This window comes from Galeopterus variegatus, unplaced genomic scaffold, assembly GCF_000696425.1.
Source record: "Galeopterus variegatus unplaced genomic scaffold, G_variegatus-3.0.2 Scaffold7634, whole genome shotgun sequence".
Classification (NCBI taxonomy): domain Eukaryota; kingdom Metazoa; phylum Chordata; class Mammalia; order Dermoptera; family Cynocephalidae; genus Galeopterus; species Galeopterus variegatus.
Genome location: NW_007733745.1, coordinates 107,811 through 128,817, shown reverse-complemented (window position 1 = coordinate 128,817; position 21,007 = coordinate 107,811). Strand labels below are relative to the sequence as shown.

General features: G+C 37.7%; 1 protein-coding gene across 1 annotated transcript in view; it reads left to right on the top strand.

Moving 5' to 3' along the window:
* The window catches only part of RRM1 (ribonucleotide reductase M1), a 47,389-nt gene that overhangs the window by 6,219 nt on the left and 20,163 nt on the right, over positions 1-21,007 (top strand). Inside the window, exons 2-12 of the mRNA XM_008592173.1 lie at positions 996-1,084; positions 4,105-4,282; positions 5,631-5,731; positions 7,589-7,648; positions 8,760-8,799; positions 9,058-9,220; positions 14,117-14,258; positions 15,670-15,753; positions 16,796-16,957; positions 17,331-17,410; positions 18,349-18,550. Of these exons, the coding sequence (XP_008590395.1) occupies positions 996-1,084; positions 4,105-4,282; positions 5,631-5,731; positions 7,589-7,648; positions 8,760-8,799; positions 9,058-9,220; positions 14,117-14,258; positions 15,670-15,753; positions 16,796-16,957; positions 17,331-17,410; positions 18,349-18,550 (1,301 nt within the window). The remainder of the gene's footprint in view (positions 1-995; positions 1,085-4,104; positions 4,283-5,630; positions 5,732-7,588; positions 7,649-8,759; positions 8,800-9,057; positions 9,221-14,116; positions 14,259-15,669; positions 15,754-16,795; positions 16,958-17,330; positions 17,411-18,348; positions 18,551-21,007) is intronic.

The following is a 21,007-nucleotide window of genomic DNA, read 5'->3' as shown; positions in this document are numbered from 1 at the left end:
AAAAAAAAAAAAAAAAAAAAAAAAAAAAAAAAAAACTTCTTTATATGGTATGAAGTAAATTCAAAGCCATTAATTACCTGAGGAGACTAGGCAAGCCAATTTACCATAAAGGTTTTAGAATGGAGACAGGTTTATAAATCAATTAGCATTCAATGAATACTTGAGTAACTACTATGGGCTAGGCCTTGGTCCTTAGTCTGGGCACTGGGGAATACATTGGTAGATAAAACATGCAAAAATCTTTATCTTTTTGGAAGTTATATTCTAATAAATGGGTACAGGAAGTCACACAATAAACAAATACGTAAGTAAAATATGTAGTATATCAGATGGTGATAAGAGCTATGGACAAAAAAGCATAGAAGGAGAAAGGGGGATAAGAAGAGCAGAGTTGTGTTGAGGGCATTGCAATTTAAAATAGGGGACATCATCAGGGACAGCCTTGTTGAGAAGGTGGCATTGAGCAAAGGCTTAAAGTATGTTCAAATAGCAAGGAGGCCAGGGTTGCCAAGGGAGAGTAAGTAAGGAAGGTGGGAGAGTAAGAAGTGAAGTGGGGGAGGTAGGGGCAGGTGAACAGGGCAGGTTGGGTAGGATTTTGTGGACTATTGTAATGATTTTGACTTTTCACTTTGAAGGAGATGGAAAGCCATTATTATGGGGTTTGAGAGGGTAAATGATATGATATTCACTTAAGTTTTAAAGGGTAATTCTGGCTGCCATGTGGAACAAGCTGAGAAACATCATTTGGGAAGTTACTGCAAGAATTCATCTGATTATAATGTAAGGGAAGGGAATACTTTCAATATTAAATCCCTACTTTTTGGATATGACAGAGAAGACAAAAATCTATTGAATCTATTGGGAGTCTGAATCTTTTATCTGTGAAAAGTGTTTCATGTTGGTTAATTTGAAAAGTTCACGTTGATTACATTTGGTTCTTTGACATTGCCATCTTAATAAGTGCTAACATGAATTGTACGGTTTGATTATTGCAGATGGCCGCCAAGAGAGGGTCATGTTTGACAAAATTACATCTCGAATCCAGAAGCTTTGTTATGGACTTAATATGGACTTTGTTGATCCTGTAAGTATATATGTTTTTTTTTTTTTTTTTTTCCTTTTTGTCTTTTTTTCGTGACCGGCAACGGATCGCAACCCTCAGTATCGCGCCCGTACCGGACTGGGACCGGCAACGGGATCGCAACCCTCGGTGTCGCACCCGCACCTCGCTCAGCCAGTGAGCGGCCGGTCTGTATGTGGGATCCGAACCCTCAGCGGGAGCGCCGCCGCGCTCTCAAGCGGCGCACTGTAGCAGTGTGCCACCGGGCCGGCACTAGTATATGTGTTTTATATCTTGGGTTCCTTGCTTTATGTGATTCTTTCTACTTGTTTCTTATCTCTGGCCCTTTATTCACCTGATATACTTTGGTTTGGTATTCTGGCTATATCCTTAGATATAAGATGTGAATTCATTGCCTAAGACATTTTTTCTTAATTTTGGTTCTGTCTTGTGAGTTCTCACTTTTCAGAGAACTATGAATGTGAGCAAAGAGGAAAAGTTGATATTAGCACTTAATATCAGAGATTTTTTGAGTAAATTATTTGTAAGTAGAAAAGCCTGTCGTTTTGGAATTCTGGTCATTTGAGTAGGAACTAGTTTGCAATTTGCTTTCTGCTGTCTGTGTAAAAAGAATGTATTTAAGTAATATAAAGTAGATTTAATGGACAATATCTAAGAACAAACTATTCACAAGCAAGTCGCTTTGCTTTTCTTCTTATCTTTTGTAACTCCTCTACTCTAGACCTTCATCATTCCTTATCTGGACTGCTTTCTAAAGCTGTCTCTAGGTGTCCTCCCAGCCTCTCTCTCATCTTGCCCTTTTCAAATGCATCTTCCACTTGGCTTCTAAAGTGAAATTCCTAAAATGCAAATCTCTATAAGAGCCATTTTCCAAACCCTCCCATATTGCTGCAGCCTTATTTAGGTATTTTACGTGTACTGCTGTAACACCTGTGCTCACTTCATAGCTTTAACTGCATAGTATGGAAACTAATTATGTATCTGTCCTCCCCTAGAATTGAGGATAAGCTCTATCTTATTCTTACATTTTCTCAGGGCTTGACAATTATCTAATTAGATACTTGATAGATGTTTAATTGACTAAAGTAAACTTTGGTCAAGAGAAGATAATTTTATAAAACTTTAAAATTGCTTAGTATAAATTCTCTTTTACATTTAGGACTTCTGAACAATAATTAGAATAGTGGAATGTTAGAGTTTTAGTGAACCTGAGAGCTCATCCTGTTTCATCTTCTTTGTTTTATAGATAAGAAAGGTCCAAAGAGAGAACGGGGGTGATTTAAGTTAGTGGGAGAAGAACTTAGGTGTCATGACTCCCAGATATTCTATTGCTTCATGCAGTACTAAATTTTAGCTTGTAATGTAAGGGTGCTGTAGCAGAATCAAGCTTCTAGGGTAGATTCTGCTGAAAAAGTCTGTATGCTATTAGATCTGGCACAGTTAGCATACAGATGTTAATTTATTCAGAGTTCTGATTACTTGCCATGTAGTACCAGGTCTGGGAAGAAAGTGATCAAGAGCAGCTTGGGTTAAGCTATATTGTAATTAGAATAGATTGCAAATTTAAAATAATTGCACCCCCACACACGTCTTTTTTAGGGGGGTACACTTTGGTCAACTGAGAAATGCATTCATTTTCTGTTGGATTACTTTTTTAAGGATTCAGTAAACACACACATACATATACAAGTTAGGATTTGTTTTTCATAAAACTGTATGGTATTAACTGTGCATTATGTGTTTTAAAAAGTGGAACTTCAGGGTTGGCCTGTGGCTCACTTGGGAGAGTGTGCTGCTGATAACACCAAGGCCAAGGATTTGGATCCCTATATAGGGATGGCCGGTTATCTCACTTGGGAGAGTGTGATGCTGACAACACCAAGTCAAGGGTTAAGATCCCCTTGCCAGTCATCTTTAAAAAAAAAAAAAAAAAAGAAAGTGGAACTTCTTGTAATATGGTCTTGAAAACAGTGAAATGCAGTGAGTTTTTTTTTTTTTTTTTTTTTAAAAGATGACCGGTAAGGGGATCTTAACCCTTGACTTGGTGTTGTCAGCACCACGCTCAGCCAGTGAGCGAACCGGCCATCCCTATATGGGATCCGAACCCGGGGCCTTGGTTTTATCAGCACCGCACTCTCCCAAGTGAGCCACGGGCCGGCCCGAAATGCAGTGAGTTTTAATGAGATTTGGAGCCAGAAGACTTGGACAGTGATTTAACCTGGGGTGATTCCTAGTAATCTGAGCCTCAGGTTCCTCATGTAAAGTGGTGATAGTAATAATACCCATCTCACAAAGTGGTTGTGAAGTGTCAGAGAGTATGAAAGTTGAAACACTTTGTAATTTGTGAAGTGCTAAATTAAATTATTAGATGACTAAGCCCCAACCCCAATTCATGCTTTCATCTCTTTTAATTAGAATGATTAAAGTCTGACTTGCTTTCCTCAGGCAGAACTGAGAGAAGGTGAGTAAGTATGGAGCTGAAGCCCTGATCACATAAGGAGAATTTGAATGAAAGATGGGGAAATACTTATAGAAGCATTGGTCTATTTTCAGCTATTTTCCTGTGGCACTGTTAATCTTTTTAAAGACTGTACTTAGGGCCAGCCTGTGGCTCACTCGGTAGAGTGCGGTGCTGATAACACCAAGGCCACGGGTTCGGATCCTATATAGGGATGGCCGGTTTGCTCACTGGCTGAGCGTGGTGCTGACAACACCAAGCCAAGGGTTGAGATCCCCTTACCGGTCATCTTTTAAAAAAAAAATAAAATAAAATAAAGACTGTACTTAGATTTTTTTTTAAGTGACGCCTTTTCATTGTATATGTAGTATGCATTTTCTGGCAGCTCTATTTGTTTAAGAATTTTTATTACTAAGTTTCCCACAGCCCATTAATCTGAAAGATAATTTTTCAAAAAGGAAGTTGTGTTATTATGATATAAATTTGGTTGTTTTCTTAATTGCTCTTTTAAGGAAGCTATTGTTTCTTGGGTAAGCTCAAGTAATTCGTGATTTTGTCTTTGTAGACTCACATCACCATGAAAGTAATCCAAGGCTTATACAACGGGGTCACCACGGTGGAACTAGATACTTTGGCTGCTGAAACAGCTGCCACCTTGACTACTAAGCACCCTGACTATGCCATCCTGGCAGCAAGGATTGCTGTTTCTAACTTGCACAAGGAAACAAAGAAAATGTTCAGTGGTGAGTCTGGAGTGAAAAAGTTAGAAAGAATTTAGTATTCTCAGAATATTAGTAAGGGTACTAGAAAGACACTTTGAATATGAAAAGAAAAGTTACATCTTGTTTAAAAAAGTACAGTGTGTAAATGTGTCCAGTGAGGAGATTAGAACTTCCTGTTTCTCCCTGATGCTGACTTGCTGCATAAAAGGGTCAATTGATCCTTGTACTTCATGCTTTTTTAAATTTTTCTTTATTTTTGACACCTGACTGGTACAGGGATCCAAGCCTTTGGCCTGTTGTTCACACTTTTTGTTCTGTTTTATAAAGCCCATCTTACAGGCAGTTGGTGGTGGCATGGTTGAAAAAATGAATAATATTTATTGACAAATTCTAGGTTAAACAAAATGTTACAGTTGATCTTTTGTCATCATTAGCAAACACTTCATTCTGTTTTACAGCCCAGGGAATGTGGGCAAAGGAAGGTTCAATAATTTCAATTCAATTGAATAAGAAGCCAATTGGTAGACTGAGATTAGATATCTTTTGGCTGTCAATTCTTTTGGCTCTCAATTCTAGGTCTCTTATGTGGGGCCTCATACATTATATCCTCCCCCTTCAGTAGATTTATTGTGAAGATGTCAGTTCTCCTGAAATTCACTTCATTCCCATTCAGAATGCCAGTGTTTGTATGTGTGTAAGTTTTTTTTTTTTTCAAAGATGACCGGTAAGGGGATCTCAACCCTTGGCTTGGTGTTGTCAGCACCACGCTCAGCCAGTGAGCAAACCGGCCATCCCTATATGGGATCCGAACCTGTGGCCTTGGTGTTATCAGCACCGCACTCTACCGAGTGAGCCACGGGCCGGCCCCATGTGTGTAAGTTTTGTATATAAATGCAGAGGGCCAGATGCTGTTATGGTATCTTGAAGAGCAGAGTGAGGGAGCTAACTAAATGTATGTTTATAGAAGAAGTGAACTGTTTGGGATAATAGATTCTGTGTTATAAGTTGGGTTTCTATTGTTAGAATAAAAATAATTGGTGAGAAGAGATTATAATTTCTGTATTTCCTTAAATTTAACCAATAATTCTTAATGGGTGTGAGAATCACCTGGGAATCTTTTATACTACAAGAGCTTATACTCACTTCAACTCTGGAAGATTTCTTTAAATGAGGCATTATCATATATTCAACATGTATATGTTTATTGAGCACTTTTCTATGCTAGGTATAGGTGAGTTGTGATGAAAAAAAGGGTTGAGAACTAGTGTTTCTTATTACTGGTGTTTTTCTTATTACTAGTGTTTCTATTACCTAAGGATTGAATTAGCTGTTAAGTGGTTTTGACATTTTTATTTTTTGTTTTTTTAAGATGTGATGGAAGACATCTACAACTACATAAATCCACATAATGGCAAACACTCTCCCATGGTGGCCAAGTCAACACTGGATATTGTTTTAGCCAATAAAGATGTATGTATAACAGTTTTCCAGTATAAATTTATTGATAGATTTTTTTTTTTTTTTTTTAAATAACATGCACATCTTAGAAAATTTAAACACTACAAAAAATATAGGCAAAAACTAATACTCTGTCTTGCTCTGAATCCTGATTTTTCTTCTCTAGAAGCAACTTTGTTTTATCATTTTTAAATGTATTTTTCCAGAACTATTCTGTGCATATGTGTGTGTGTGTGTGTGTGTGTATGTGTACATACATATTTTTTTTCCCAGTGGTAACATACCATGTATACTGTTCTCAGTGGTACTTTTTTCTATATCAGCATTTACAACTTTATCCTAATCTTTCCAACTGCTGCGTAACATTCCATTTTATAGATGTATTGTCATGTACGTATATGTAAGAATCCCTCTAGTTACGAATATTTGTTTTCCATTTTTCACTTTAGTGAATATCCTTGTATGGTAGGTGTTTTGACCATAGATGAATATATTTGTAAGATAAATCCCTTAGATGGAATTGCTGAGCTAAAGAGTATGTGCATTCAAAATTTTAATAGACATTGCCAAATTGACTCCCTAAAATGTTGCTCAGGTAAAATTCTGAAACATCTTGCTGAGCAACTTAAAAATTATCCACTTGTGTTTAAACCCCTTTCCTAACTAGATCCCAGAGGACAGAAGGGAAAAGATGTATAGGTTCAGCCAGCTCTTTTGCACATAGGATTTATTCATCATGCTATCTGGGCAGATTAGAAACGAGTTTATAACTTTAGGGAATAGAATGACTATCTATTTGACTATCTCTCTAAATATATATCTGATATGTATTTAATGAGACTAAGAGAAAAACTAAGTTTGTTTGTGTGTTGTTCAGATGTGTAATCCTGAAGAGAGTTTAAAAACAGAAATAAAACAATAGCAGCAAATCCTGTGTCTAAAAAATAAATATCGATAGTTAAGTATTTCAGTTCTCTGTTATTTATGCTAGACTCATACCTACCTTTGACAACAAAAATGCCCTTAAAAATTTAAGAGAAAAGGAAAGCAGGGTTTTATATAGATTTTTCTAGTCTTTGGACATGGATTATTATGTAGAAACACTGTTAGTATTTCGAAAAACCGGCTCCATTTTTTTCTATCTGAAATGATTATTTATACCTAATTACTTTTGTTTTCCTCTAAATGGCTTTATAGCTTACAAAAACTCTGTAACAATGATTGATTTGGCTATAAAATCTTACTGTCACCATAGTAGTTTGTTTAAACCCAGTTTAAGAACTATGGATTAGTAAATATGTAGTACCAGTACTTTTGGATTAACAGCCAATCTGAAACATGTTTTTTTTTTTTTTTTTTTTAAAAGATGAATGGTAAGGGGATCTTAACCCTTGACTTGGTGTTGTCAGCACCACGCTCACCCAGTGAGCGAACCGGCCATCCCTATATGGGATCCAAACCCGTGGCCTTGGTGTTATCAGCACCGCAGTCTCCCAAGTGAGCCACGGGCCGGCCCTGAAACATGTTTAAGAATGATAATGTAGTCCCTTTTATGCTCATGTTCTTTCCCTCTTAAATTAAAGATGTACTATAAACATAACAGGGAAGTTTGGAAAATCACATTTAATCACATAACTTATATTTATGTCTTTTAATATCTATGTCTTTAAAGCCAGTTAGGATATTCAATTTATATACTTTTTTTTTTTTTAATATTAGATGGATTTCTATTCTACAGCAGTAATATTTAGTGTTATCTCTTGTGTATCCTATGTCAATTTTAGTTCTGAAGTTAGGGCTGAAAGATATCAGATTTTGTGAGAATAAGACTAATTATTTTCCTTATGGGTTCTTTTTTATCCCCATCAGCGCCTGAATTCTGCCATTATCTATGACCGAGATTTCTCCTATAATTACTTTGGCTTTAAGGTAAATACTGGGTTTCAGATAAGTGGGAATTCCTTCGTAATCATCAGGTAATACAAGATTTTGTTTATGTTTTGGTGGTACTGGTATAAAGTCAGTAAGTTGTTTTTTTGTGTGTTTTGGTGTTTTTGGAGCAATAAGCTGTTGAGAGGTGGGATGGACCTGGGGGATTAGTGTGGTTAAGGTGGTAGTGGTGAAAGATAACTTATCCGTTTGCGATTTTCGGTTTTTCCAAGTATTGCTTCTGGATTCCTGAGGAGATGTGCAGATAATTTGCCAGAATTATTTTATAGTATTCTACTGTTTATACAACAACAATTTATTGAATCCCTACTATGTGTCAAGTGCTTTAATAAGTAATTTTTGTGTCGATAGACAGTATAATGTGGTGACTGAGAACATGAATGTTGGTGTCAGACCACCTGGGTTCAAATCTGCTCTATTACTTATTAGCAAGTAATTTAATCTCTCTGTGTTTCAGTTTCTTCATCTTTAGAAAGGGGATATTATAAAATTTCAACAACAAATTCTATTGAGGATGAAATGAGTGTGTGTGTTGCTTAGATCAGTGCCTCCCCTATTATAAGCACTTTATGGGTGTTAGCCATTGTGGTGATGATGACAATAATGGTGAAGATGAATACTACAACTTCTGCTATTAATGTGTATGGAGCTGGCTTTTTCCAGAAATTTTCTTGTAGTCTTTGCTAAAACAAAGCAGCAAGTTGATAATGTTCCAAACTAAAGCTAGGAAGAGTAGGAATACTATTCTTTTCATTGAAAATTTTATTTATTTATTTAATTTTTTGTCAGCTGGCGGTATGGGGATCTGAACCCTTGACCTTGATGTTATCACCACCACATTCTACTGAGTGAGCTAGCTAACTGGCCAGACCCTGCAAGCCTTTTTTTTTTTTTTTTTTTTGCATGCTGGCTGTTATGGGGATTCGAATCTTTGACCTTGATGTTATAACACTGTGCTCTAACCAACTGAGTCACTTAAAATTACATAAAACCCAAGAAGACTTAAACAGATTGCCTTATCGTGAATGATATATCTACTGTGTTTTTAAAAACTGCTCTGAAAATTTGTTGGTTACTTTGCTTCTTCTAGACATTGGAGAGGTCCTATTTGTTGAAGATCAATGGAAAAGGTGAGAAATGAATATATTTGTGAGTATGTTTTCTGTTCATTAAACTGAATATAGAGCTTTGAGCAATTAGCCTTAATATTTTTATTTAGACTCTAAATAACTTTGAACTTTAGGTTTAGTTTATGAATAGTTGTTCTGCATATTGGTATAAAATTTTTCTAATTTTCTTTTGGTGTTCCTTTTTTTGATTCAAATTTGTGTCTAAGCTTAGTTTTTATGACATGTCTCATCATGTGAAAATTCCTCTTTTGTTTATAGTGGCTGAGAGACCACAGCATATGTTGATGAGGGTATCTGTGGGGATTCACAAAGAAGACATTGATGCTGCAATTGAAACATATAACCTTCTTTCTGAGAGGTGGTTTACTCATGCCTCTCCCACTCTCTTCAATGCTGGTACCAACCGCCCACAACTTTCTAGGTATGTGTCATCTATAGTTGGTTTTAATATTCTGAAATTTTTTTTTTTTTTTGGCGGCTGTCCTGTGTGGGGTCTGAACTCTTGACCTTGGTGTTATGAGGCGATGCTGTAGCCAACAGAGCTAAGCAGCCAGTCCCTGAAATGGTTTTGTCTAGGGAGATAAACCTTGACCTGAAGAAACAAGGCAGTTTACCACATACAAAATAATTTAATAAATATTTAGTCACTGCCTGATCCGATTAAATGAGATTTGCATTCTGGAAAGATCTCTGCCTGTGGTGTGGTAAAGGAATTGGAAAGAGGGCAAATGGTAGTAATGAAAATGTTCTAAAATTAATTGGGGTGATGCTTACACTGCGAATATTTTAAAAGCCATTGAATTGTATACTGTAATTGTATCCATATCATATATGGATATCTCAATAAAGGTGTTTAAAAAATAAATGGCAAAAAAAAAAATGCGAAGAACTAGTTAAGGGACTCTTATAGTAGTTTATATAAGAAATGGTAGTTTAGTTAGGGAAATGAAAATAGAGATTGAGAGTAGGAGACAGATTCAAGAAATATTTGGGAGATAAAATTGACAGAATATGGTGATCTTTTGAATATGGGTCAAGGATGGTTTCTGTGTTTATGAGTAAAGGAACAGGATTAATGGTGATGCCAATTTTCTAAGAAAGGGAACACTGTAACAGATTCCAGTAATATGTAAAAAATATGACATGCCATTAGCAAGTTCATTTATGCCAGGAATTCAAGGATATGCTAACATAAAAAAAATTAATATAATTCAGTGCATTAACATTTCATACAATTTAATGCTCTTTTATAGTAAAAAACCTTAGCAGAATAGACATAGAAAATAACTTTCTTAATTTGGTAAAAGATATCCACTAAAAACTTAGATTTATTGGTTTCACTGAGCCAAAACCAAAGACACTCCTTCCAGAGGCACTAGGGGAGAATCACGTTTTTTTTCAGCATGGTAGTGGTAGCGTGAACCAGCATTGTAAGATAAGGAAAAGAAGATTGGAAACGAGGGAATAAAATTGTAATGATTCATAGATATGATTTTTACATAGGAAACTTAGGAGCATTTACAGACAAATTATTAGAATTAAAAGATTTCAGCAAAATATCTGTATATAAGTTTAATATAAATTAATCAATTGAGTTTCTGTACTTTAGCTGTTAGAAAATTAAGTTTTAAAATATGCCATTTATGGCTGGTTGGTTAGATCAGTTTGTTAGAGTGCAGTGTTATAACACCAAGGTCAAGGGTTCAGATCCCCCGCACTGGCCAGCCACCAAAAAAAAATTTTTTTTATAATACTAGAAGGTATCCAGGAATAATTCTAATAAAAGATGTATAAGACTTTTTTGAGAGGTGAGGGGTGGCTGGCCAGTACAGGGATGTGTAAGAAAATTCTAAAACATGATTAAAGGGCATTAAAAAAAAAGAGTGATTTTTATATTAATGACTGGATTCAATATACTAAATATATCAGTTTTTCCCAAGTTAATCTGTGCATTCAATGTATTTCCAGTCAAAATTTCAACACGCTGATTCTAAAACTTATGTGGAAGAGCAAAAGACAAAGAATAGTCTAGTAGACTGCCCAAAGATTCTAATCTCTGGAACCTGTAAATGTTACCTCATAAGGAAAACCGTCTTTGCAGATATGACTAAGAAGGATCTTGACATGGGGATATTGTGCTGAATTATCTGGATAGGCCCTAAATTCAATCAGAAGTATCTTTATAACTGAGAGGCTGAGGGAGATATGATACACACAGAAGAGGAGAAGGCGATGTGAAGAAATCGGAATGATGCAGTCACAAGCAAAGGAAGGCTGTTAGCAACCAAAAGCTACACAAGGCAAGGAACAGATTCTCCCCTAGAGCCTCTGGAGAGAGTGTCCTTGATTTTGGCTCAGTGAAACCGATGTTGAGCTTTTGACCTCTAGAACCGTGAGAGAATAAATTTCTGTTTTCTGTTTTAAGTCACTAAGTTAGTGGTTATTTGTTAAGGCAGCCAGAGGAAACTATGACAAATAGCAAGACGGTTTTGAAGAAAGAGTCCTATCAGGCTTCAGTACTACCAAAAAGCTATGTAAGCAAGACACTATATTTACTGTGGGATAGATTAAAATTACTGGAATAGAACAGAGACCAAAGAAACTGACTCAAGTTTATATGGGAGTTGATTAAAACTACTGGAATATAACACAGTGCAGAAACAGATTCAACTTTATATGGGAACGTGATGAATAGTTAAGGTGTCATTGCATTTAATTGGGGAAATGGTGCTAGGGAAATTAGATTTCCCTTCATGCTGTATACAGAAATAAATTCTAGGGCTGGCCCCGTGGCGCACTCGGGAGAGTGCGGTGCTGGGAGCGCAGCGACACTCCCGCTGCGGGTTCGGATCCTATATAGGAATGGCCGGTGCGCTCACTGGCTGAGCACGGTGCGGGCGACACCGCACCAAGGGTTGTGATCCCCTTACTGGTCATGAAAAAGACAAAAAATAAATAAATAAATAAATAAATTCTAGGAAAAAAATGTAAATATGAAAGTAAAATCCATTAGGAGAACATAAAGAGAAAGTAGATAAATATAAATATTTATTTTCCTCCTAACTTTTTATTTTGAATTTCAATCATACTGAAAAGTTTAAAGAAAAGGACAGTGAATACCCATGCATCCATGGCCACCTAGATTGAAAAATTACTAATATTTTGCCATAATATATATTTAAATTTTTTTTTTTTCCCTTTTTTTGTCTTTTTTTTTACTGACCGGTAACGGGATCGCAACCCTCGGTGTCGCGCCCTTTTTTTTTCCCTTTTTTTGTCTTTTTTTTTACTGACCGGTAACGGGATCGCAACCCTCGGTGTCGCGCCCGTACCGGGAACCGGCAACGGGATCGCAACCCTTGGTGTTGTGCCCGCACCGCGCTCAGCCAGTGAGCGCACCGGCCATTCCTATATAGGATCCAAACCCGCAGCGGGAGTGTCGCTGCGCTCCCAGCACCGCACTCTCCCGAGTGCGCCACGGGGCCAGCCCTAGAATTTATTTCTGGGTCTCCACATGGGATCCGAACCCTCGGCGGGAGCACCACCGCGCTCCCAAGCGGCGCACTGTAGCAGTGCGCCACTGGGCCGGCCCTATATTTAAAATTTTTATCTTTAAAATTAAAAATAATTTCTTTTGGCTGAGTCATTTGAAAGTAAGTTGCTCACATCCTCACTCTTGATACTTCAGCTTATGTCTTGATAGGAGAATATATATGACCTCAGTGGTGAAGGTTTGCTTAAAATAAAAAGCAAAACACTATAAAGCCAAAAATTGGAAAAAGTTGGTTGCATTAAAGTTAAAAACTTATATGAACCAAAACCAAAGTGAAAAAACAAGTTATAGACTGGGAGAAGATACTTGCAACATGCTAACTGTTGAGGGATTATAAGAAAAAAGACAACAGAACAAAATAGAAACAGGGGAAGAGGATATAAACAAATAATTCATAGAAGAAGAAAACTAATTGACTAATAAACATCTGAGATGTTAATAAACTTTGCAAATAATTAGGAAAATAAAATTCTCATAAGCTGATAACACAAAGTGTTGGCAAGAATGTGTAGTGCAGGGAAATCTCATACATTGCTAGATATAGAGTTGTCCATCCACTTTGGAGAATCTTTAGTAAAGTAGAATATGTACATATCCTTTGACCCAGCAATTCCCCTCCTAGGTCTGCATCCTACAGAAATCCTTAGACATAAGCACAAGGCGATGTGTTCAAGAATTTTCATAGCAGTATTGTATAGAATAGCAATCAAATTGGAAATAATCCAATGTCTGCCAGCAGGCATATGGACAAATACATTGGTATATTCATACAGTGGAGTACCTTGCAGCAATGAAAATAAACTAAGGCTACATGTGTCAGTAGGAATGAATGTTTGTAACACAATATTGGTTTAAAAACCAGTTGCTGAAGGATAAATACATATACAACTAGAAAAAATTTAAATGTAGAACATATAAAAATGCTAAAGTAGAAATGCATGAAAATGTTAGGGGATTGCAATTAAGCTATATTTATAGCGTCTAATTTCTTGAGGTAGATGGCAAGTACAAAATGTTTGTTATATTATTTATATCTTCCTGAATGTCTGAATGTTTAATAGAAAATGTCAATGGATAGAATTCATTTGAGTGGTTGAATATTCAAGATAGCAAAGGGATCATTGGTAGAATAAGGTTCTTGAAGTACGGAACAGGATCAGATCCAAAGTGGAGGTAGAGAGGTTGTCTTTGAAAAGTTTGTAAGGGAGCTATAATTTTGGTGGACATATCAAAGAAATGGTTGACCGTTGCATAGTTGGATAGATATTATGTTTCATTTTTCTTGGCTTGCTAACAAGTTGAAGATTATGATATATGCTTATTAATTTTTTTTTTTTTTTTTTTTTTTTTGGCTGGCCAGTAGCTAGCTGGTAGGGGGATCTGAACCCTTGACTTTGGTGTTATAACACTGTGCTCTAAGCAGCTGAGCTAACTGGCCAATGCTTATGAATTCACTGGGAAAATGTGATAATGGCACAGTTGCAGTTGGTGAAAATGTAAGCTAATATATTTAGACTTATCTATGAGACTTCCTGCTGTGGGTAATGTTTAGGTTAGGCAGCAAAATGATTTTAAAATAATATATGTTGGTATGTTTTATTGTGTCATATCCAATAAAGGGCTTTTATCTTCTAAAAATACTTAAGAACTTAATAAACTTTAAATCTTGTATATGCCTGACTTACTGTCTTTGGTTTATACAATTACTTTTGTGACCTTGCTTCAGTTTCTTGTTCTGAGTTGTGACTTTTTTTCCCCTTGTAGCTGTTTCCTTCTGAGTATGAAAGATGACAGCATTGAAGGCATTTATGACACTCTAAAGCAGTGTGCATTGATTTCTAAGTCTGCTGGGGGAATTGGTATTGCTGTGAGTTGTATTCGGGCTACGGGAAGCTATATTGCTGGGGTAAGCGTCTGTCATATGACTTTTAAAAGGGGTATTCAAGTCCAAAAGCAACCAGGCTTATGGTTGAGAGGGCATATACTAATGTTTGGGAGACTGGGGTCTCTGTTAATTACTAGCTGGCTGTGTGACTTGGAGGAGTCATTTCGTTTCTTCTGGCTTCATTTTTATCAATCTCAATAGAAATTTAGATTAGACTAGATCTCTAGAATTCTTTTTAGCTCAGGTGTTTTGAATTCTCATTTATTTTAGCAAATAATAATAGCAGCTATCATTTATTGATTGCTTACTATGTGCTAAATCTATTATACATGTTTTACTTGAATTACTCATTTAATTCTTACCACCATCCTATGAGGTAGCTACCATTATAGACATAATGCTAGGAACTTTATTCCTTACAATAAACTTGTAAATATAGGCACTGTTGTCTTCACTTCACAAGTGAGGAAACTGAGGCTTAGAAAGTTAAATTACTTCCAGAAATCAGTCACTTAATAGTGGTAGAGCCAGGAATCAAGCTTTAAACATTGGCACTTTATGATGTAAACTACAGCCCTTTGCTAGTTCACTATTCATTTAGAGTCAACATAACGATTTTGGGTAAGACCTGGATTTAAATGCTACCTCCAGTACTTACTAGTAATGTGGCCTAGATCAACATTTTCCTTATCTGTAATGAGGAAAAAAAAAAATCTAATCCTGTAGAATAAAGTTCCAGAAGGAAGCTGTTCCATTATGTGGTATTTTGGAGGGGTTGTGATATATACAGAACTTTTACATAATAGTAGAGTGAGCCCTTGCTTAGTTATCTTTCTGGACTATTTTAAGGGTTGCCTTGGGGTAAGGATTATTTAAATAATTTGATGAGGTGTCTTCTAGTCATAGCAGTCTCTATTATCTTCATTCTAGAATGCATTTATTGCTGATAATCTCCATTTACCTTATTTATTGTCCCAGTGTATCTATTGTATATAAATCTTATTGTAAGTTGCTTTGACTTCTTTTGGGAAAAAGACATTGTAGTAGTGTTTTTACTCACTCTATCCAAAGTGTATCTAAATGACCTTTAGAAGGTGTAGAGTTTAAATTTAGCTACCCTGATTTTGGATTCTTTTGACTTGTAATTGTTATATTTCATTATAAATTAGAGATGCCACAAAGTAACTTTGTACATAATTGTAATTTATTCAATAACATTTTGTTGATTTTGTGTTGGGCATTATGTTTTGAAAACAGAGGAAGAGAACTGAGAGCAGGTAAACTTTTGTAGATTGCTACCTATAAATTAGGGACTCTTTCTGACAAAAGATCAAGAGAGAGTAAGTTGTTCACTGTTGAGCCATATTGTTCTTCTCCTTGTTGAGCCACCTCTGTCTTCTTCAGATGCCTTTATTTTCAATCTCTCTTTCAGACTAATGGCAATTCCAATGGCCTCGTACCAATGCTGAGAGTATATAACAACACAGCTCGATATGTGGATCAAGGTGGAAACAAAGTGTGTGTTACTTGAAAAATACTGGAATTCAGAACTAAACATCTTTAGCTATGTGTACTTATAATAATATGGTTCAATTATGTTTAGTTTCTATTTACTATGCTTTTGTTTTTTAACTTTTAACATCAACTTAAGGAGGTATGATTTACTTATCTTAAAGTGTACACACTTTAAGTATAGTTTTGATAAGTTTTGACAAATGTGTATACTTGTGTAGTCACCCCCCAGTCAAAATATAGAACATTTCTCCTAAACATTTCCTGAATGTACCTTTGCATTCAGTCACCCCTATCACTCCCAACTGCACATACTTTATCCCTGGCTCCAGCAGCCACTGATATTGTCACTTTTTAATATGACAGTTTACTTGCAAATAATTTCTAAAGTTGTGACTCATAATGATACCTAACCTTGAAGTGGGGTTGTAATATGTGTTCTAGTTTTTCTTCAAAAAAAAAAAAAAAAAACTGAAGCAACAAAACCCTCCCTATTTATAGAAGGAATGGTAAAGTTGAGAGAATTGGGTTGTTTACCTAATGTTTTATCAGCAGGATAGTTCTCAACTAGAGCCTGCCTCTTATATATATGTAGGCACACTAATTACCTGTCAGTTAATGAATTTCTCTCTTGGATTTTGGGGACCTTGATAAGATAGATCACCTTTTATATTGTCAAGGTTAAAGTGATTTTTCTTTGGGCTTTACATACATGTCACAGTGTACAGTGAGCTGGGCTACTACTGAAGAGGAGGCTCCATCTGTAGTTCACTGTGTCACTTTGGACAAATTACTTAATATTTCTTGTTCCACATTTTCCTTATGTCAGTTTATTTTTACTCCTAAAATTGTAAGAAAAATGTTATACATTTTTCATATACATATACATATGTTTACATTTTGAAAGTACTTTTATCTGTATTATTTCATTGAATTCATTAATTCTAGTGAAGATCAAAGGAAATACTATAAAAGTACTTTGGAAAATATGAAGTTTCTTTGTTTCATTTCAATTTTGAAACGAACGATGGTTTATTTATCTTTAGCGTCCTGGGGCATTTGCTATTTACCTGGAGCCTTGGCATTTAGACATCTTTGAGTTCCTTGATTTGAAGAAGAACACAGGAAAGGAAGAGCAGCGTGCCAGGGATCTTTTCTTTGCTCTTTGGATTCCAGATCTCTTCATGAAACGAGTGGAGACTAATCAGGTGAGAGTAGGTACTTGTGGACAATAGCAGCTTGATTCATATGAACTTTTTCTTCTTCAGCCATCTTAAGTCATGCTTAGGAATAGCCCACCTATGTGTAATGCCACAGAAGGCATTCCGAACAGGTTAAGAGATGCCATGCCTACCTTCTCACATTTCTGTTCTCTAGAGTAGATGCTGTCTGACATAAATGCTTAAAAGGTCATAGACTAACAGGCAGAAGTAGATGTTTGGGCCTGAGCCTAAAATGATTATTTCTGCAGCAAATTTTCAAGAGATCCTATGAAAGCTGCCTTATCCTTGTAGTGTTTCTAGTAGATTATGGATGGTTATTTGAAGTTTTTTATGAGTGGTACTGTTCTTCCCTTTGTAGGACTGGTCTTTGATGTGCCCAAATGAGTGTCCTGGTCTGGATCAGGTTTGGGGAGAGGAATTTGAGAAGCTATATGAAAGGTATGGTAAAAAATATGAAAGGAACAATGTTTTAACCATAGTTTCTCTTTTTTTTTTTTTTTTGTCTTTTTGTCTTTTTTTTCATGACCGGCAACGGATTGCAACCCTCATTGTCGCGCCCGTACCGGACTGGGACCGGCAATGGGATCGCAACCCTCGGTGTTGCGCCCGCCCCTCGCTCAGCCAGTGAGCGGCCAATCTGTATGTGGGATCCGAACCCTCGGCAGGAGCATCGCCGCACTCACAAGCGGCGCACTGTAGCAGTGCGCCACCCGGCCGGCCCCTAACCATAGTTTCTCTTAATTGGGAGATCCAAATATCAATTAAGTCATTAGCCTGTTTCAAGGAATCTTTGGAAGCTTTAGAGAGAATGTAATTAATTATTTAATGTTGGCCAGAGTTGCTTCCTGATTCTTCACCAAAATTGGTTTCTATCTTCTTTCTTAACACTTTGGGACTTGTAAATAGATGCTTGGATGTTTTAGTTAATCCTTATAGAAATGAAGATGAAGAGTTGTAGGGTTATTTTTCTGCTTTGTCATATAATACTTTTGGTAAAATAAATTATGCTTTATATTTTATATAGAAAACATGAAAGATTAGGACACATATCAACAGTTTATTAAAATTAGCACAATATTAAGAGATTTGTCTACTTTAGCTTTTGTTCCTTTTTATTACAAAAGGTATTGATTTGGTGGGATTGGGTTCATTCAAAGGAGTCTAAAGCTGCCCTATTTTCCTCTGTGGCTTTAGCCAGAGTAAAATGAATATGTTTGCTTTCTTTTGGCAAAATTTAGTAAAAACTTAAGAGTTTTCAAAATTTAGTAAAAACTTAAAGAATTTTCATAATTTTATATTTTAGTTTCTTCAAGTTGTCTGCAATAAAGAGTTTCTTAGGAAGTAAGTATTAAAATAATATTAGCTTTGCCTTTCAGTTATGAGAAACAAGGTCGTGTCCGCAAAGTTGTAAAAGCTCAGCAGCTTTGGTATGCCATCATTGAGTCTCAGACAGAGACAGGTACCCCGTACATGCTCTACAAAGATTCCTGTAATCGGAAGAGCAACCAGAAGAACCTGGGAACGATCAAGTGCAGCAACCTGTGCACAGAAATAGTAGAGTATACCAGCGAAGATGAGGTAGGTAGAAATACTTCTGCATAGAATACTGAGAGAAAAATCTTAGGCAGTTGTTGTTTGTGAATCTCTCACTTGATTTCACTTGAGATAGGTGAAGGAATTTTCATAGTTTGTTGTAAGCAGAGAGCACTAAAATAGATTACAAAGGAAGGGAGAGGTGTGTTCTGTGCCTGTAAATATATTTTATATAAGCCATGTAGAAAAGATTGTCAGTTTTATTCTTATACACACATCATTGTAGTAACATTTACTTGAGAAAAATAGTGATGTACAGTTAAACACAAAAATGTATTAGTATGCTCATTCAATTTTAAGTAAGCACATAGAGAGCCCTTTCAGTAAATGATGAGACATAATTCTGATCTGAGATCTGTAAAGAGATTTCACTGAAGAATCAAAGCTGTAAATGGGATATGGATTTGGTTTAAAAAAAAAAGTTTAGGGAAAAGCTTTCATTTGGGAAGAATGCCTATGTGACAGAACAGAGATAGGGCTAGATTTTGTGTAGATAATGTCAAGTAAATTTATTTTGATCAAGCAAATAGATTAAGGCTTGGTATATGGAGAGATCGTATGGTTGGGGGAAGGGAGATAGAAAGAAGCTGACATGACACACACAGGCTTTCTAGCCCTTGTAGGTTTCTGACAGGAAAATAGCATCAAAATGCTAAGATGAGAAGGATGTTCTTGCTTCAGGTTATAGAGTGTCTTGATGTGTGAACAGGTTAGAGGTTAGCCTCAGGAGATTGTTGCTGCAGTTGGATGGCAGGCTGCTTGGATACTGTATGTAAACTATGGAAATGAGGAGGAAGGAGCAGATCCCTAGTTCTAGGACCTGAAAAAAAAAAAAGACAAATGAGAAGTTAGGAAGTAAATGGGAAGTGAGTTAAACACTGCTAGGGTTACAGTTTAATTCAAAATTTATTGAGCACCAGCTATGTGTAAAACACTATGCTTGGTTTGAGATGTAAATGAGTATGGCTCAGTCACTGCCCTCTGGAAATTTACAAATAATTTAGTTGGGAGAAATTGATATAGGATTCCAAGATGGCGATGGGTCTGGAGAGGGGGCGCCAGAAGACAGCGTGAGCCTGAGAAGCGTGCGCTGAGCTGCCAGAGTGCTATCTGCATTTCCAAGAGCAACAAAAAACGAATAAGTCTTTGAACAACTAATCTACACCTATAAAAAAAGCAACTACAGACTCGAAGTTTAGGGCCGACACAAAAGAAGATTCCTGAGAGCGCCTGAGCCGTGCCGCCGGACCGAGTAAACAGCCCCAGGCGGCAGAGACCAGAGACCAAAGACGGGGTCCACACCAACGCGGAAACGGAGAGAGAGCCGCCCGGACTGTCCAGCTCTGTGAGTGACCCACAGCCCAGCCCTGCTTACGAGGCAGACCCCCGTCCGTCTCCCGCCTGCCACACCAGACCAGGCACCGGCCCCAGGGCTGCCTCCATTTTCTCGGGTGGGGGCGGAGCCAGCTGGTTCAGCCAGGTCTGCCTCCCTCACCTGGCTCGGCTCCTCACTGAGCCCTGCCACTTGCTTGACCCAGCGCAGGGTGTTCCAGGGCCTGCAGCCTGGCCTCCCATCCCACTCCCTCCACGGTTCTATGGTGGAGCTGGTGGCGTGGGGAACCTCTGGTCAGTGTCGGGAGACAGGGAAAAGCGGGTGGGGCCAATTGTTACTCCACCACACTTGGGGCTCTGCCCCCAGTAAACCTCCTGTTGCCGGGAGGCAGATACCACCTCTGCGGGCACCAGTTCGGAAAAACGCCTAGCCAATTTTTGGTTAGGAAAACTGTGGTTGGAACGCTCCCGGGCTTACTTGAGCCTGCCAGAGAGCTGAATTCGGGCGGGCGCGGGAGTCAGTCTACGCTGGGGGGATTCAAAGACGAACTGTGTGCTGCGGGCTCCTCCGAGGAGCTCACGCTGAGAAACCCCCACTCAGTGCTACAAAGCCACCCAGAGCGACGGGTAGACTGCGTCCAGGAGAAACCTGAAAGTATTCCTGGGCGGGGCCGAGCTGAGCGGGCGCTTGAGGACACGGCTGATAGACGGGGTTGCAGTAGACATGCCCCAGCTCAGAGAGGGGAGGTGTCCGGTTACGGAGGTGGAGACTCAGCAGGAGAAAAACACACCTTGCGGGCCGCCTCGGTAAAGTCCAACAGCCCTACCTAGTGCACAGACTTGGCAGAAAACACACAACCTGTGGGGCCACCACAGCGGGATCCAGCAGCCAGCGCCAGAGCACAGGGAACAGAGAGAAATTCTACACGGGAAGTAGAAGCTCAAAAGAGACCACACAACTTGCGGTACCGTCCTGTGATCCAGCAGCCCAGCAGAGTCCAAACTGACCAGAGAGGAGCCTCCCTGGAGGGGCCCAAGGCTCGAGGCAACCACACACACAAGTCACTAGAGGCCAACTGAGCCAATAGGGTCAAACCTGGGCACTGTGAA